At 37.7% G+C, this 19,630-nt stretch overlaps 1 protein-coding gene across 2 annotated transcripts in view; it reads left to right on the top strand.

Annotated features, from left to right (window-relative positions):
- Positions 1-2,298: 2,298 nt before the first annotated feature.
- The window catches only part of LOC149022968 (NADH dehydrogenase ubiquinone complex I, assembly factor-like protein (DUF185)), a 47,382-nt gene continuing 30,050 nt past the window's right edge, over positions 2,299-19,630 (top strand). Inside the window, exons 1-8 of one of the 2 annotated variants that reach the window (XM_089150857.1) lie at positions 2,299-2,408; positions 2,521-2,594; positions 2,711-2,822; positions 3,312-3,394; positions 4,445-4,510; positions 5,045-5,145; positions 13,174-13,292; positions 15,684-15,721. In XM_089150857.1, the coding sequence (XP_089006983.1) occupies positions 2,345-2,408; positions 2,521-2,594; positions 2,711-2,822; positions 3,312-3,394; positions 4,445-4,510; positions 5,045-5,145; positions 13,174-13,292; positions 15,684-15,721 (657 nt within the window). In that variant the 5' untranslated portion in view covers positions 2,299-2,344. Of the gene's footprint in view, positions 2,409-2,520; positions 2,595-2,710; positions 2,823-3,311; positions 3,395-4,444; positions 4,511-5,044; positions 5,146-13,173; positions 13,293-15,680; positions 15,722-19,630 lie in introns of both variants that reach the window. The other variant, XM_089150856.1, reaches the window with a different exon arrangement.

Genomic DNA, 19,630 nt, shown 5'->3' with positions numbered 1-19,630 from the left:
ACCAAGCAACTTTTGGAAGAGAGACAGAAGTTGCTTAGATCCTTGTTTGGTTTATTGTTGTTCTATCCTGAGTTTGTCTTGATCTTGAGTTAACTTTCTCTAACAATGTGGAAATCTTTTTAAGAATACATCTTGGATCGTGTTCAAGGTAGTTTGGAGACTTTTCAATTCTGCATTGACACCCCATATCAGACCCACTTCTTGGGCAGCAGTGGAGGTCAGACTCTTTTAAGATTTCCTGTGTTCCAGAGAAAAGAATTGATTCAGAGACCAAGATCTTTTTTTTATTGCAAAGAAAAACAACTATTTCTCTCTCTAATAATTAGATAAATGAAATTGAACTTGGAAAACTCTTCTTGTGCAACCAAAGTATTTTTCTGTGATGGTGAACTATAAATATATATTCCAAAAGCCACTTGCCTTTTTTCTAGTAATGTAGTTGACTTACTTAGCCCGTACCCTTTTTCCCTTTGGGTTTTAGCCCATACCACCTAATCACCACTGGAATCTCTCTGGTCATTCGAGAGATTAAATCCCACAATGCTCTTCTCCCTATCCAATCCAAGAATTTGCAAAGCGATTCCATTATCTACTGCTGCAACAGAAGAAAATCCGTGCCTTACAAGCACTGATGTGGGCCGGCTGATATATCTTGGCAAACCCCCACTTGGTAAAGCTGGTTTTCTAGGCGGTGTGGAATAGACGACGCCCTCATCGGGCCACTCTAGGCAGCTCCACTCCGGCGGTGGGGTTTTTCCCCACTCCGGGTAGCCCTGCTCCTAGGTCGCCCCTCCCGAGTAAGCCATCCGACAGGTCGGACCAATGATACAACCTCAGTTCCACACCACCTTAAAAACCGACTTACCAAGTGGGGGTTTGCCAAGGTATGTCAGCCCACATCAATGCTTGTAAGGCATCTATGTGGGACTAACCGTAACAAAGTTGTTGAAAAAATGAGAGAGAAGAACCTATAAATATGATAACAAGAACATGCACAAATTTTCTCTAAGCTCAACCCACCCCGGTTAACCTTGATCGCTTAGGGTTGGCCTTGATTAATCTTAAGAAGGTTGTGTTGCCCTAATTTACTCTAATGCAATCCCTTCTTATTTAAAGCATTAATTTAATAACTCAATATGCTGGACTCATTCTCTTATTTACAAACAATGGGTTTGAATATCGTTAACCCATTGTACATTGTAAACAAACCCAACCAACAAAAGGTATGATTAGTCTAAATGAAAACCAACAATATATCGAAAGTTGTGATCATGCATCTAAAATTATGAACAGAGATGAGAAAGGATTGTTAGTAACACGTTATTTCAAGAAACATTGAGAGAAAATGAGGAAAAAAGATGAACATACGATACTAATATAATTTCAATTATTTTAGATTCACACAAGATAGGGTTAGGCAGGGTTGGCCTGAGGATAAACCTAAACTTGACTCGACCATTTTAGGGCTGATCAATTTGTAACACAAGCCCATTTTTTAGGTTGAAAAATCAGATTGGGATCAATCCAAGATCAAGGCGAGTTTAGGCTAGTTTAGACCAACAAGGTTTTATTGACCCCCCATATTCAACATATGTATAATATATAATGTACTTAAATTTTTTTACAAAAAAAAAAAAAAAACTTATATTTTTTCAGGAGATTTTTATATAATTAATAATTAGATTTCTGTTTAGAATTTTCGTTTAGTGGTTTTCTCTAACAATAACCTGCAAAATGCTAAAAAAACAAGAAACCAGCCATGGTGATTGGGGTGGATACATGACTGTTGGTGGAATGCAAGACGAGGAGGTACGAAGATATCTATTATGTTTTAGCCCTGAATTCCCGGTTTTGGTGTCACAGAGCCAATCGAGTTTATATTGATTTTTGGTTCAGTCGGTAGTTCGGGTTAAATCTTGACACACTTGGCAGACGGATATTCAGGTCACAATACTTGAATCAGGTAAATTTTTTATTTTTTTGATGTGCATGTACAACCGTGCACTTTTGTATCAAATGATTGATTGAGATTAAAATCTTAAATCGTGGTGCGGTCCAGCTGGCCTCATATAAAAAAAAAAAATCTCAATAGTTTTGTATGTATTTTGTTTTTTCAGCCAATTATTTAATATATATGTATACTATTTTGTACAGGAGATGAGAAGATGTGATTTTGGTTTCAGTTCAACGGTTCGAGCTAAAATTTTGACACACGTCACACACCTACCAGAGGGGTATCCTGGTCATTATGACTGACTCCGATATTCTGTAATGCTGATTAACACGACGCACGGTTCGGGGAGCAGAGTGTGTTGTAGTGTATTTACCTTCGTAGCAGCCGGCGATGGCGCTTCGCAGTGTGACTTGTAGAAGGCTTTCTCTGTTATTCTCTTTGAGTTCACCCAAAAGTACCAAACTTCATCTCTTCTCATCTCTCTAAACGCTTTTTTGTTTTTGTTTTTGTTTTTCTTTATTCGAATGTTATGTGGTGCTTCTGTTAATGAAGTTTTCTGTTCATAGCTTCATGGGAACACATCGGAAGCGCATCGGCAGCTTTGTTCTCGACTGACATTGTTGGTGATACGCCCATTCTTGTGAGTTTTTTCTCTGCAAATACCTTTCTGTTTCGTTGTCGGGTTTCAATTGATTATTTTTCGTTTTTTTCCCCCTCTTGAGTAATTCTCATTTGTTCCCTGTTTCGTCGTTGCAGGTTCGAGATTACATCCGTTCAGCATTGTATGACCCAAAACATGGGTATTTTTCTCAAAGATCGGGTTCAGTTGGAGTGCTCGAGAAGAGTATCAGGTTCAATCAGCTCGAAGGTACTCAAATAGAATAGCTAGTGTTCCCCGACCCCTGTTATCACTTATTAATTTAATCTTTGCTGAATTCTGTTGAGGGCACGCCCTGTACTGTGGGATTACAATCTGATTATCAAGTTATGATTCCAACTTTTGAGATTGAAATCCAGTTCAGTTTCAGGGTGTGACATGCTTAACTAGTTGAGGGTCAAATAGGGTAGATGTTGATGGACTAGAATTTTTGGTTTGGTTTGATACAATTTGTCGTATATTTAGGCTCAATAGGTTGGCGCTTATGAATGTGTAAACTATGATTTGAAAATGTTGAGTCAGACCAGCATACCTTATCGATTGGCGTTTGTTGGTCATGGAATGATACAAGCGCTAATGATTTATTAGACCTTGCCCAGTAGGCAGGTTTTCGACCACAATGTATTTAAATTGGACTAATATTGGGACTGATCATCTGTCCATTCTGTTTGTCACCCTGTTGATATTTAAATATTTCAGGTCGGAAGGCTTACATGCAGCACTTGGATAAAATTTACAAGCAGAATGACATCGCATGGTTTACTCCTGTGGAGCTTTTCAAGGTGGCATTTTGATTATATGTAGCTTCTTATTGAGATGGTCTACAACAACAAATTCAGCCTTGTCCCAACTTAATGGGGTCAACTACCCCAATCAAAAAAAAAAAAAAAAAAAAAAAAAGTAAGGAAAACTAGGAACCATATAAAGAGATGGGGGAAAAGAGAGATGTGAACTGATATGAGCAGTGAATACTGGAAAAATGGCAATTGGAATACCCATTTCACACTGGTGACCATGCCTTTATACATATCTTTAATTCAATCCACATATTTACTTGACTCCCCTCTTAGAATGAAAAGTTATCTTTTCCTGAGTATAATAGGGGAACATTTTTTTTCCTGCTTTTTGTAAAACCAAGTTTGTTATAGTGTCTGTTGACTGGTTGGACTTTAAATATAGCTCTCGTATTTGTAGTTGTTCTCCCATTTTTCTTTTTACCCTGTACTTCTTTCCTCCTTTAGTTTGTACAGTCACTTGCAGGTTGTAACTTCAGTTTAATGTAATCAAGTAGTGTCAGATTTAGCTCCTTGAAAACATAATAAATTAATTAGCTTTAAAATGAAGTCTACAAGTTTATGCGCAATGCAGTTTCTACAAGGTATGTTTTGTTGAATTTTGCGTATTCTCTCATCTTTATCAATTTCCTCTTTGTTGCTAAAAGAACAGAGTTTTGTTAGCCTTACAGTCATCATATGGGGATTGGCCTCACATACCGATCAACAAATCCAATGGCTCTGAGGCCCACATAGGCAATGGAGTAACAGGAATAAAATGAAATAAGATATATTTCTGAAAATATAATTTGCCTTTAGTTGATTCCCCTGCAATGACCACTGTTTTAGAATTTTTGCAGGGAGGGGGTTTCAAATTATCCAAATGCCTATTTAAGCTGCCATGATGAGTTTACAACATATTTACAACTAGTCTTATCCTAACTCACAACATATGTACTAAAGAAGTTAAAATATTATTTTTCTCTTGGTCAAGATGAGTTCTTGTTCCTTGCTAACATTATTCTCATGTTATGGAGGACTTTTTTTATTTTTATGCAGCCTTGGTACGCACATGGGATTGCTGAGGCCATAATGCGCACTGCTGACTTTTCAGTTCCTCTAGTAGTAAGACTTCTATTTCTTCCTTGGGGAAGTTCTATTCCTGTTGGATGAGTAGTTATCACTGGATTCTTACTGACTGTTGGTTTTCAGCTATGTTCATATGTGGTGTAGTTTTTCCATTTTGTAAAAGATTTCTTACTTTTTATTAGTTTTCCTCTTGTGAGTAATTAGGTAATTTTGATGTTCTTCAAATGTAGTTCTTATCATTTTAACCGAAGTTTCAGCATTTCAGTTTATTCACCCAAAAAGAGAAGGTTTCAGCTTATCCAATCTTTTTGCTTTTATAAAGTCATAATGTTTTGTTGTTTATACAATTCACAAGCTCCTGTATTTGATTGTGTTTGCCACTCAGATTCCCTGTTATTCTTCCCAAGATGAGCGGATCTCCCTATCCCTTCCAGGATGATTTGATGTTCCTTCTATTTCATTATCTTTGGAGGCTTTGGATTTTTTTTCAATGGATATTCTTTTTCATTCTCATTAATAACATTTGGCATTTGTGGCTAAAGAAAAATCATTTTTTATTTTTGGAATCAGATATATGAAATTGGTGGTGGATCTGGAACTTGTGCCAAGTGCATTATGGATTACATAATGTTGAATGCGCCTGAGAGAGTTTACAAAAATATGAGTTACACGTATGTGAGTTTTTAACTTTATGTATCTACTAAAGAATACTTACTTTCATATGTTTAATCAGGCACTTTCTTTTCTTGTCCACATTGATGAAGAAGCTAAACATTAAATATTGTTTTAAAAAACTGATTGACTTGGTATCGACTTAGGGCAACATCCGCATCAAGTTTTTATATTGTTAGTTGCATTCCACTTGGAAATGCAGCTAATATTGTTGGACTGCATCCTTTTTCAATTTCATTTTCCCTTGTTTTTTTATCCGTTGCTGTTTTCTTTCTTATGGTCATTTTAGCGATTCTCTCTCTCCCCCCCTCCTTAGAGTGGAATTTTTTTTTAACTATCTTGAATAATCAGCAGTATATGGGTCAATTCTAATAACTCATTTGCTAAAAGATTTGGGGATTTGTGGAGAGCTTAATTGATTAGCTTAAATGGTATTGGAAATGCTTTTTTCTTGAACAAAATATTCAATGTCAGCTGATGGAAATTTGAATTAATTCTAAACACATTTGCTGGAATTTTTGGAAATTTGAGGAGCCTAACTGATTAACTTAAATAGTATTGCAATCACTTGGGAAATAAAGGGCTGTTGTGGGTGTGGAGTTGAAGATGAGAATAGTATGCAATATGACATTGGAACGTCTCAAATTCTTTTCACTAGTTGGGAAAAATGAAAATCATGAAAACTGCATCTTTTATTAGTTCAATCATAGTATATCAGGTAATAAGGAGTGGGCTATGGTGCAATGGTCGGTGGACTGCTACATCTTTTCGTGGAGGTTGTTTTATTTTGGAAGTGGTGGTATGAAATAACCATTGGCAGTAGGGTGCATCAATTACCTTAAACTTGTTGAGTAATTGTATTACAAATTACAACCACAAGAAATGAAATTGTAATACAATTGGAATTCAAGATCCTTGCCTGATTTAGAGAACTTAATGTTTGCTAGATAATTGTATTGCAAATTCTTACAATCACAAGAAACAAAATTGTAGTACAATTGGAATTTGAAGATCCTTAGTTGATTTGGAGAACTTGATGATGTAATTGAGCAAACCACCAATAAATGAGGTTGAGTCACACCTTGAGTGCTGTCTTTAAGGTAATTTATACACCCTATTGCACAGGGTTGTTTTGCACCACCACCTCCAAGATAAACAACCTCTTCTAGAAGATGTAGTAGTTTTTCTAATCCCTCTGAAAAGCCAAAAGTTACAGACACAATTAAAATAAACTCAAGAAAGAGAAGAAACTTTTGTAAGAAAGTAAGTAAACAAGAATACCGTGTGTGTTGTTGTATTCTAGTATGCAAGGAATCAAGTTGGATTTGTATAGGCTCAGGACCAAACTTTACACCCCTTGAGTTCCTTATGGTAATGAATTGGGGAAATCAATTATCTTGACCCACTTCCCCTGCTAAGTGGAGAATTGGTTGTCTTTAATTGGGCCAATTGATTTTTTTGATCCACTGCCCCCCCCCCCAACTAAGTGGAGAATCACTAATATTGTCTCACCTTCTCCACTAATGGGGAATCAATTACCTTGATCCAACTTCCTTACTATGTGGAGAATTAATTACCTTATTCACCTATGGTTATGAGTTGAAGCTAATCCATTCAATTGCTTTAACCTCCCCTGATGGTAATAGCCATGAATTCGAGCAAATTCCATCCAATAAACAAGGCCACCCCCATCACCCATGATCAAGACCATGAATGGTCTTTAGGGCTCCTATATTAATTTCAATTGATATTCATAATCCACCTGACCACTCATGATCAAACTTGCAAAGGGCCTAATTACCATTCCTAACTCATGGATCCCACATAGAAGCAAAGCAATTAAAATGAAGAAAAATGAAAAAAAGTAATTTTAAAATTTAATATAAAATTTGATTTTATTAATTTTGGATGCATTATCTAATGGTTTATACCATGTGTATGGTTCATTATTGTATGCATTTAAGATCCGATTCTTGCATTGGTAGTCTACCAAGCCACCCTTTTGCCTTTCTTTACAGGATCGTCATTTTTTTTCTTCTTTCTAACATGGGCTTAGTCATGGCAAATGCCACCCTGATTTGGGCTAGAGAAAACAACACCACTTGCCTCCACCTTTGAAGTTTTGACCTCCAAACTACTCAATTTTGTCAAACTCGCTGACAATTCTCATCTTACCCAAGTCTAGGATAAGATCTGTCACTGTCGGGACAATATTTGAGGGGTTTGTGATGTAACGCGGGGTCTGGGTTAGCCTTCCAGCATGCTCTCAATTAGAACCAGCAGCAAATTAGGGTTTAAAACCTTGCTGTTTGGGTTGAAACATCAATGGACAGCAGCTGTTTTTACTCAAAATACCATGCGGATGAGGCTAACTCCTTGCTGTACTTCAGTTTCAGATCTGGGAATGGGATTAAATTTAGGTATAAGGGGGCTTAGGGCTTGAGAGTGGTGATACCAAGGTGCTGCTACTGCTGTCTTGGAATTCCGGAGGTGAATATATATAAGTTAGGGCTTAAAAAGATACTGCTGTAGGGTTTCAATTGGGCTTGGGAAGGGGCTGTTGTTAGATGTTTTGTAATTTCAGGTCAAGTCCAATAAGTTTAGGTCAGTCCTAGATGGATATGTATCAGGATGTGTATGAAGCGTGCTAAAGGGTTTGGGTTCTTGGATTTGATTGGTACTAGGATTGAGTGTAGATTAAGGGGTGGGGATGCTAATCCTAAAAAGGTTTAGGTTTTGGTTGAGGGATTTGGAAGTTATGAGGGTTTCAGTGGAATTAGGGTTAGGGTTAGTCTAGGGTTTGAGTTGGTCCGATCAGGCTGAAACTGGGAGGGAAGGTCACTAGGGTTAGGGGAATGATGTTCCTAAAGTTTGGGACAGATCTAATGGTTAGATAGCTGTAGATCTGACCTTGAATTTTAGGTGTAGGAAAAAGTCCGAAATTTTAGAAAAATTCCAGAAAAGTAGAAAAGCGGTTATAAGGGATTTGGATTATGGCTTTAGAGTTGGGAGGGATGGGAGGGTAGGGAAGGGGATGGGGTTGTAGTTACTTGATCGGAAGGACACTTGAAGGCTGCTGGAAAATTTGAAAGTTATTGGACTGCCGCAAGTTTGAAAAGAAAAAGATGAAGATAATTGCCAAAAACTCTCAAATTCTGCCTGGCCCTCCCACGAAGACCATGACTCCATTACCTCAAATTCAGATTCTTTATTCAATTCAACGTACTCAATAATTGGGGAGGGGTGAGCTTTTATAGCTTTACAAGTTAAGCAATTTGACTAACGCTCAAACTAGGAACCTCATCCATAAAGGATTCCTATTGTAAAGGACATATCTACTCAATAACAAAAGGACTCAACTGATTAATAACAAAGGACTCTTAAAGAAACCCTAATTGGACGCTTACGTAAAGCCCCTTTAAGGAACCAAATTACTAACTTTGAGAAGGAGTCCTTTGTGCAAGTTGGGCTCTCACTCAGAGTCTTATCTAGATTGGGACTCTAGCATAATTCACAAAATACTAACCCCCCCCCCCCCCCCAAAAAAAAAAAAAAAAGGATCCATGATCCTTGGATCAAGGGGTTCCAACCTGACCTTCTTGAGCCTCAAAAGGGCTGAAAAATGACCAAAATACCCTTGGGTTATTTGACCAGCTTTGGATTGGGCCTTTTAGGTCTGGTTTTTGGCCCAATTTTTTTTTTTTTTTTTTGGGGGGGGGGGGGTTTCATCCTTGTTTGCATTAATTCTCCCCTTCTTGAAATCTTTCATCGCTTGATGAAGATGTTGACTATGTGCCCCTGGATCAATCCTTTGTAGGTCCATGGTGTATACTCGCCCTCCCATATTATAGTGGGGAGGTGGTAGCATATTTGTGGCTGCTTGCACCTTTCCTGGATAGAACTCTGGTGGGATAGGCTGCTGAGGATGAAGTCTGCAATTTTAGGGACCTTCTTGTCAAAAACCCAAGGAGGAAAGATGAAGTCAATGGGGATACTCTTGAAGTCTTTCCTTGTCACCACCTCTGCTTGTACCATAGCTATAGCCTTGAGAATCCTCGTAGTATCTCCTTCAAGAGAACTTTGAGACCTAAGGGAGGACCAATTTCACAAGGAATAGGGGCCTTGATGTCTGTGGGCAGCATCATTCAAACCTTAGTGTCATAGGGAATCTCCAATGGGGTGGGTACCTCATCAATTACATCTTTGATTGGTGTTGCTGATTTGGCCATGTCTCTGCTATGTCTCTGCATTGCGTGGGGGCTCCTTTGTCAATTGTTATGTCCTTGACATCAAGGACTTAAACCTCCGTCTTGTCTTCCACTATTTTAGCCTTAGGGTCATCATCAAACTCTGCTAGCATGGCTGTAGTTGGCATGGACAGCAGCTTAGTTCCTTTTGTCATCTCACTAAGACCTTGGCATTGGTCCAAGTGTGCTACCTTATCCATGGGATCTTCTAAGGCTGCCTCTAGATGTGGCCATGGGGCCTCTTTGTGAGTTGTTGGTTGGTGAATGGGTATACAACAACTTTTTCTTTGTGGTGCTCTCTAGCTAATTGATCTTTATCAAAGCAATCTTCTGGCTTGGTGGAGAAAGGTCTATCATTTGGATGAGGGAGTTTGGCCATGCCTGTGTGATCACTAATGGTGCTGTCCTCTAGTTGTGAAACCTCTTGGGTTGAATCTTTTGGCTTTGACTTCCCTGGAATGGAAGGGGCGTGTCTTCAGGCTAATTTTATGGAGTGAGTCCTTCGATTTCTTTGGATGTAGGGTTAGGACTATGTTGACATGCTTGGCTGGCCCATATCTTCTTGATCTCTACTAGTAGGTTTAATGGTAATAAGACATTTACATAATCATTGTGTACAAACTTATAGACATTCTCTCTCTCCCCATGATGGCTACATCATTGTCAGACAACCAAGGTCTCCCCAATACAATGTCATTTACCCTCATGGAAATTACATCACACCAAATCTCATCATAGTAAGCATGAAGATTGATTAGATCTAAACATCTATGAGAAGCTTCTGTCTTATCATCATTCAAAAGAGAGACACTATAGGGGTGGGGATGCTCTTCTAACAACATATTGTAAGAACATGCAGTTTCTCTAACAACATTGGCCTGTTCATGAGTTTTATCTTGAAGTGTTGGGCACATATATTGTAAGAATGATTTGTTGTGAAGCAAAGACCACAAGCCTTGTTGGATATTACCTACAACCTATTTTTCCACAAGAGTCGTTAGATTATCCTAGCATTGGTCAATTGAAGAAACACTTGCCTCATTAACCCTTCTAAGTGGATCATCCAGTTTAGTGCCAAATTGTTGAGTGTTGGCAGCCATATTAGAGATTAAAGTCCTCGCCTCTGTAGGAGTCTTGTGCACCAACGCACCTCTACTAGCAACATGAATCATATTCTTATCTATGGATAGCCCTTCGTAAAAAAATTGGATTGGAAGCTGCTTGGAAATTTGATGTTGGGGAGAACTAGCACACAACCGCTTGAATCTTTCCCAATAATCATGAAGAGTTTCTCTGTGATATTGTTGAATCCCACGTCTTTCCTTATAATGGAAGCACGCGAGGCAAGGAAAAACTTCTTAAGAAATTGCATGTTCATATTGAACTAGAAGGTAAGTAGTACAACCAATCCTTTTAGCCTATCAAGCAAAGAAAATGGTAAGGCTTATAACTTGATTTGTTCATCAGTCACACCTTGTGGCTTCATTACTGAATGTGCCACGTGGAACTCCTTGAGATGTGTATGAGGGTCTTCACCTGCAAGACCACGAAAGGTGGGAGTAAGTGAATCAAACCAGATTTTAATTCAAAAGCAACATTATTGTTTGGATATTCAATGCATGGTGGTTGTTGATTCAAAATTTCAAATTTGACATTGTTAGATCTTTTAAATTCCTTTCATTCAAATTATTATTAGCCATGGTTTCTCCTTTAGGCTCAAATAACTCAATTAAATCTAGTCTAGGAGATGAAGGAGATTATACTCCTTAAGAATGTTGTTTGGTTTCCTTCTTCAATCTACGGGATGTCATCTCAATCTCAATATTAAGTTGAAGTTCACCTGTACGAGTGGATCGAGGCATAAAAAGACAATCAAGAAGTTAATAAAAAAATAAAATGAAAGAAATATATCTAAAAGAACCAATCCTTTGCAACGTTGCCAAAATTTGGTGGGGTTTCAAATCTACCAAAAATAATTCTTCTCTGAACTGGAATTTGTGATAGTAGTGAATAGGGCCAAAAGCGTAGAGATTTGTGAAGATTTATTCCTAAGTAGAAATTGGTCGGTTTTGGTGTTGAGATACTAGAGAATTAATCAAGGAGCAAATTAAGTAACTAACCAGAAAATTTGGGAGAAAACCAATATGGTAAAACTTCCAATCAAGAACTAATTTTTGCATTGATTCCTTAAATTAATCATTGACTCAAAAGATGAATACTTTATTTTCGGGTAGATTGGTTATAGTCATTGAGGATCAATCCTCTAACAACCAATCTTGATTTATTACCCAACAAAGACACTAAGTTGATGCTACTACAGCTATCAGGTATTAATGAGTACCTTGCCTATACAGTTACATGATTTAACTCTGGTATAGAAAGGGCAACTTCTCTTCCAATCTTCCTCTTTAATGTCAGTCATAAGGAGTTTTGAGATAAGGTTTACAGAAGGGTTGTAGTCGATGCATCCTCCATCATATAGATCCTCTAGTTCCATTCCTTTGTTTTATCCTACTGTAGACTCATACAAAACTCTGGGAGTTGCTGGTTCTTCTAGCTCTGATACCAATTAATGTAACCCAGGGTCTGGGTTTGCCTTCTAGGATCGTCCCAACTAGAACCAGCAGAAACTTAGGGTTTAAGCCCTTGCTATTTGGGTTGAAACCTCAGTGGACAGCAGCTGTTTTTACTCAAAATATCCTGTGGATGTGGCTAACTCCTTGCTGTACTTCAGTTTCAGATCTTGGAATGGGTTTAGGTTTAGGTATAAGGGGGTTTAGGGCTTGGGAGGGGTGATACCAAGGTTTGGATGCTGCTGTTTTGGAATTCCAGAGCTGAATATATATGTTAGGGCCTAAAGAATGCAACTGCAGGGTTTCAATTGGACTTGGGAAGGGGCTGTTGTTAGATGTTTTATAATTTCATGTCATGTCTAACAAGTTTATGTCAGTCCTAGGTGGATTAGGATGTGTTTGAAGAGTCCTAAAGGGTTTGGGATTCTTCGATTTGATTGGGACTGATAAAGAGTTTAAGTAGAATAAGAGAAGATCATCTATATAAATAACCAACTTGAATTAGCATCTACCACAACCCTGCACGTATGACTAAGTTATCCAAAATGAAATGAATAGAAGGTTTGCTTCCTTACTCACCATCAATAGAAGATATCTTTTCTTTTCCTTTTTCTAGACAAATCTCTTAATACTTTATTTTTTTTAATGTAATTAAAGAATTTTAAACTACTATTTCTTGAACCTAAAATCCTAAATTTTTGCTTGAATTAGTTTTATTCTCTTTGCCCGCTGCCTTCTGTTGCAGGGGTCAAACCAAAGAATGTTGAATCCTGGGCAGTGCTACATTGCATGTGCCATGGTGCACTGCCAGTTTTGAAAGAACTGTAACCCTGATCTTTTCCCTTATTAGTCCTCAAAAAGGTTCAGTTTGTTGCAGAAATGCTAGACGTGCTTTTTAGCTATTAAAGTAATATTTTTCATTCTACCCTTGTTGCCATTTTTGATCAATGAGTTCTGTATTTCTTCAACATGTAGGTAAGTGAATTCTTATGGTCAATTTTCCTGTTCATTTTGAAGTGCTAGGAGATTCATTTATTTATTATTAATTTTTTTTTTTGGGGGGGGGGGGGGAAAGGAGGGTTGGTTGGGTTGGATTACATAGTAGTGGTGTTTCCACCAAAAGCTATATGTCATAGAGATCTATTACATTTATGATGGTTTCCAGAAAAAAATTCAAATTTTCTAACCAAGTGTTTACTAATTGTAGCTCAGTAGAAATTAGTTCTTCACTGGCAAAGAAACAGATGGAAACTGTTGGTGAAGTACGCAGTCACTTATCAAGGTATAGAGTTGAATGTCGTGATGCTACCGACCGAAATGGATGGGGTATGCTGACTTGAACTTTGTGCTTTCTCTTTTAGCTCTCCAAATCTATAATTGTTAATTATATAAACTTGAGCTTGCACCATTGAAAAGTTCTCAAACTTTCTCATCTTAGCTAATCAGATGCTTAGGATTAATCTAGTTCACCGAAGCTGAAAGTAAATCATGGGCTTACATTAGCTTTAAAGAATGGCAGGATCAAATCTTTTTGTTCTTTTGTTATGCCTCTTTTTTTTTTTTTGGGTTGTTTTTCAATATCAATTGATTTATTATTTTTTTCGTGATATAACATTTCTACCAATGAAGAAGACTGAGTGGACAAACCCTTTAGGAAAACTTTTTTTCCTTCTCTCTAACATTGTTGTTGAGGCGTCACCACGGAGTCCAAACTCATTGATCGCCTTGGGAACCTAGATGGCCGCCTTGCCATCTTGTTACAGTCCCTTCTCTTTTTACCCTCTCCAACACTGTGGTTGCCTGGTGTTCTCTACCTACTCCCTTCCCAACACCATTCTTGTGCATTTGTCCATATGCATTCAGGATCCCCTTTTTAGGCTCTGTTCTCCGTGGCCTTGCTTTGCTTCGAAGAAAGGGTGCCTATTGGCATTGGCCACTGGAAGCCTGGTGGAATACTGCAAACTTGTATAGTGGAGCATTGGCCTTCTCCTTTCTTTGTTGGACAAAGGCTATCATTTTGGAAAACCCAAAATGCCTTTTTTTGGTGAGTTCATTTATCTCATAATTGGATATGGATAATTAGAAGACCTTTGTTGGTCAGTTCCTTGATATGATCCCTAAAGTGGAATATTTCACGTCTACTCTAGAGGAAGCAGGTCTCCAGTTGGTGGTTTTGTCTATTTGGGTATTCTGATTTTTTAAGTTGACAACCTCATGCCTATTGGCCTCGAGGAAACAGGTGGTTCATTTGTGGTTTTGCTTGTTCAGATAGTCTGGAAAATGTTGACCATCTGCTTCTCAATTATGAGTCCACAATGGGCTTGTTCTCTCTTTTATGAATCTACTTGGCATCCTTTGCATCATGTTTTAAGTGATTTTCTTATGGCCACTCTGGCTTTCTTTCCTTAGGTTTGCACCATTGCAAAAGAAGGGGATTTCTTTTTCCATTTTGTTTTTGGGGTGGGGTGGGGGGTGGGGATTGACAGAAGAGATTCTCTAGATACTTCAATGATGTTAACTGTGTGAGCTGAATAATATTGAATAGCAGATTTTGCCCTTGCCCGAATCTACTTTTTGATTCTGGCAGAATTTTAAGCTCCAATAATGTTAATTGTGAGCTAAATAATATTGAATGGCAGATTTTTCCTTTGCCAGAATCTACTTTGTGATTCTAGCATCAAATTTTACATTTGGTTATTTGCTTGTCGTATTTTTAAAGTATTGGGTCACTGTATTTTAGTTTCAATGATTGCTTCCATTATTTCATCTTGAGCTTGGAAAGATTTCCAGTGTACAGTTCATAAAGTTCTCTGTGCACTTACTTAATAATTATTTAAATTTTAAAAATAATGGACCCCATGAATTATAGAAAGGGGGAAAAAAAAATCCTCTAGTCAGTACTGGAATTCCTACTGATCTAGGCTAGTTCATTCATGTTCGTGATATTTTTTTTCAAGTTCTTGGTCTTTTTTCATTAGATTATCAATTTAAACAAGTTTTGTTGCAAGTCTTTATTGATCTTATGACAGGCTGATTGCTCCTGTTGATCATGACAATTGCCCTTTAAAAATCAATCTTACCAGCCCCTAGATTTTGGGAGTATCTGACGTTTTCTCAAAAGTTCCCCATTATCCGGGCTCTTATCCCATTTTTAAAGTCAATTTCTGTTATTTGGACTTACTGTTTTGTCTCTGCTCCCCATTTGTTTAATTTTGTGATTTCATTCTTAGCCTAACTTCTCTATACCTTGAACATTTGAATCCTATGCACATCAATAAGGTTGATCCTTTCACGGCCTCACCTGCAGTGTGTTGTTTCTTGATGCATCCTGCCTTAAATGCCTAGTGGGTGCTTGACAATGTTACCGTGCCAAAACTCTCCTTATTTGTTCTCTGCTTGTTCAACTAATATCCTTTGTGGCCATTGAGTGGGACAACTGGTGGAATTATGAGCAATCAACACTAAAATCTGTGATAGATTCATGTAGAAAATTCGTTTATATTATTGTTTGACTTTTGAGGAGAAGTGTGATGTTATTTTGACTTTTGATATTGAGGCTTTTCATCGCATGCAAATTTTCTCTTCTCTGTAGCCTTATTTTGCTACATTTGATGTGTATGTGTTTATTTCGTGAATTATGCTGCAGTTCTTGTTTGTTATCCATTCATTATCTCAGAAACTGACAATGTGCTCATACTTCCGATTTTTAAACAGAAGATGTGAACCCACAGCCATGTTGGGTCATCATGCTCGAGGTACATGCTATGACCATTTATCTTCTTGTCTATCATAAGATGATTTTTCTTGTTCAAGCTTCCCCTCCATATAAGAAATTTCAATTTTATAACCCATTTGCCTATCTTTCGTGAACATCTGAAATATTTAGATACCAGTTGCAGGAGCCTTAAGCACTGGGTTGCTTCTTTTTCTCAACCCCACCCCCGCCCCTTTTATTTTTCCTACTTTTCTTACTTAAGCTAAATATCAGTAAGCTCTTTGGAATTGATTTGCATTCTTTCAACATGGCCTGTTGATATGGTTCTTATACTAAGATCAGAGGAAAAATAAATCTTGAAGCACATGGGTGCATGCCATTTCGTTGAATTAGCAGGCAAGCATTGGTGTTACCATTAGGTTGTGCCATTGCAACCTGTTAGTTGTGGGTTCAAAACTTGGAAACAGCCTGTCCTGTGAAACAGGGAGTTAAGGCTGAGGTCGTGCATATTTCCCGCCGGGGGGGGGGGGGGGGCTGCATTCAAGAACACTGAAGTGCCACTGCAAGAAGTTCTATGGTATATTACTTTGCAAGGTTACAATTTACAAAGCAGGCTTTGTCTGCTTAACTAGAGGAACACCATAGGCTTAGGTCTGCAATGGATGAGTAACAAAGCTTATGCTTTTTGTCTGCTTCAGTAGGGTAGCCCACCAAGATGCCATAGAAATGTATGCCTTATTGAAGGAGTGGCAGGGCAAGGGGCATTTCCTGTATCTGAGATGGAAGGCATATGCCTAAGTTATACGATTTAAATAGCAGTGCAATAGATCTATGTTGAAAGATGATTACTGCTGCTGGAAAGAAGAGTTTTACTGTAATGTACATTAAATTTTCCTTACTTCCATAAACCACTTTCTATTGCCTTAAATTTTCCTTACTTCCATAAGCCACTTTCTATTGCCCCTGGCTGATAAGGGATCCTTCCCAAGCGTAGCTTTATGTGCCAGGGCAGGAGCTATTTTGATCCAAAGGCCATGGCAAAAAAATAAAAGGTGACTTGTTACCAGAAACTGTTATGCTCTAGGAAAGCAGATAGATCAACTAGGCAGGGAACAGAAAAAGCAGCATAGGAAAGGCTTCACCCCTGGAGTAAAAAAAGAATCAGTTAGTAGTTATATCTAGTTCTCGGAGTCTTGGTGAAGCAGCAACTTGGTGGAGATCCATAATCAAAAGTTGAAGCAGAATGAATAACCAGCAGTAACCATTATCCAGAAATCTATAATTTTCAAATGAAAATCATGAGTGTAAGCAGAACATATACGACTGATTTATCAGGCCATCCTTGAGTAAGGTTTGAAATCTTGGTTTTGGCCAGCCTAGAAACAGAGATGAGGCTGAAATTTTGGCCATCTCGGCCAAAACCTTTTGCTAGAAAGTTTCAGTGGCCAGTTTCAGCCCTATTTAGATTTTTTTGGCATGTATGCTATTTAAAGCATAATTAACACAATGGAAGAGGTATTTTGCATAAAAAGTCAATGAAAGGTACTCATTTCATATCCTTCTAATTGAGACTTGAGAGACGTGCATCCATTCCAACAAATACAAAGAGTTGTTACTTGTAATGGAAGTAGTTTAAATGTTTCATATAGTCAAATGTAATGTTAAGCAACATGACAACCACAGACTAAAAAACCAAAAAGAAACATGTGCCAAGAATCCGAGACCTCCACTTGTACTAATATTTCAGTGTTTAAGTATAAAATAAAAAATAATTGGTATTTTATTTTATCAAATTTTAAATAGTTACAGCAAGTACTGAATAATTTGTTAGATGATTTAAATAGGAGTCTTTTACAGGGCACCCACTATTATTGGGGTGAAGCTAGTGTCCACCCTCTATTATGGCCAAAATTACATGGCACCCACTTGCTGAATTGCAAGTTACACACTGTTAGGCTTTTAACCTAGATTTTATCAAGTGAGGTGTGAAATGACCATAAGCCCTCTGGGTTTAAAATGACATAACTACTCCCAAGATGGAATTGAATCACCAAAAAAGTTGCAGACAGAACTAAGTCCTGTTATTCTAAGGTTATAGTCATCCATGCGTTAGGGTTTATCTTCTCGATGATGTAGCTTTTCAAAATTAGGGTTTCAACTTCCCTTCTCTCTATCGATCGATCAAATTTTATTCTCTTTCTTTTTCAGTTTTTCTAGTTCGTCAAAGAGCATCTCTATGATGCACTTGAGCTCTCACCCTTACCAAAATAAAATCATAAGTAAATCCTGAATGGAGGCGGAAACCTGAAACTTGAAGAACCTCGAGCTTACTCGTTGAATCTTTTCTTCGATTGTAGTCAGATATCAAGGGCTAAGGTCATGAACTCAGGATTGAGAGGAGGCCCCTAAGATCTCATATGATGCACTTGAGCTCTCAGCCTCTCACCAATGTACCTTCTACCGAAGCAAAAAACAACTTTTAATCCAGATTTAATGTTAGTGTTTCACTAGGAAAGGGGATAATCATAGAAAACTTCTTTCAATTGGAAGCCTACAAAATTTTCTTTGTTCTTATGTTTTGCTTTGTATATCCTATCATGAATCATTAACCCTAACTATAGTATGTTAATAAGAATAGGGGAGATGAGTAGAATTTCAGAAATCATTGAATTGAATGGGGGAATCCGATGATTTGTGTCCCAGGTACTCAGGATCAATCCTGATGCTTTTTCTGCAGATGTACATCTCTACCAAAACCCTCTGTTCAGTAGTCTCAGGGAAACTGGAAAATTTTAACGGAAAAGAAACGAAATTGGAATTGAAAATGGAAAAGTAAAGAAAAGAATTCTTTTTGTAGTTTAGGAAGAGAACCACGATCGATGTGGTGGGTTTTGAATTGCGACCTAGTCTTTTTTCCCCTCTTCTGTTGTTCTCAATTTCCAAAACCCAGAAGGAAATTGAACATTCATAGCCATTGCGTCGGTGGCAGAAAGAGGGAGGTGTTGTGAAACTCTTTAACTTTTTTCCCTTGTGAATTAATTGATTCGAAAGCCAAAAAGAAGATAAAGAAAGCAGAGATTGAATTTTCTGCAAGTTAACTGGCGGTGCTTTCTTGTTTCAATATTGGTTGAAGGACTCTCAAGTGTGATTTCCAACGGTTTAGGTGCCGGTTCAGGTTGCCAATTTTTGGCAGATAAAGGTGGGGGCGGTGGTCGTCGGGAGGAGGAGGGGGTGGGGTGCTTTCTGGCGGCAGCGGCAGCTGCCAGTTTCCGGCAAGGTGTGGGTTAGAAGCCCTTCACCCACCTAAGGGTTGGATATGGAGGGTATTAAATGGGGGTAGTTATGTCATTTTAAACCTAGAGGGCATTATGGCCATTTCACACCTCACTTAACATAATCTATGTTAATAGGCTAACAGTGGGTAACTTGTAATTTAGCAAGTGGGTGCCATGTAATTTAGGCCATAATAGTTTGTGGACACTAGTTTCACCCCAATAATAGTGGGTGCTGTGTAAAAAACTCTTTAAATAAATATTTAACTATAGAAAAATAAACTTGGCACCATCACACCTTAGATTGAGTATGGTGTCTCACATAGCTTAAATTCAATGCCATCTATCATGTGTAAATACTACTATTTTTTTTCCAGAGTACACCATATGGAAATTAATTTTTAAAACCAGAATATAAAAAAAAAATAGTAACACTAAAAAAAATAAAAAATAACAGCATACATACATAGTTCTTAGACTAAACATGTATTGATTTGAAAAGAATCAATCATGTTTTAAGCCATCAACAATAATAAAAAAAAAAAAAATAAATAAATAAAAATTGGGATGAATTCCCAATTACAGTTGGGTTACATCAAGGATAAATTTTAAGTTCATATTTATTCACACTTGTAATGGATAAATTAACCAAAGGCATTCAAGAAGAGGTCCCTTAG

The sequence above is a fragment of the Hakea prostrata genome, chromosome 3, assembly GCF_041222555.1.
Source record: "Hakea prostrata isolate BN-2017 chromosome 3, UWA_Hpros_2, whole genome shotgun sequence".
In the NCBI taxonomy this organism is placed as follows: domain Eukaryota; kingdom Viridiplantae; phylum Streptophyta; class Magnoliopsida; order Proteales; family Proteaceae; genus Hakea; species Hakea prostrata.
This window is presented reverse-complemented; position numbering and strand designations above follow the sequence as displayed.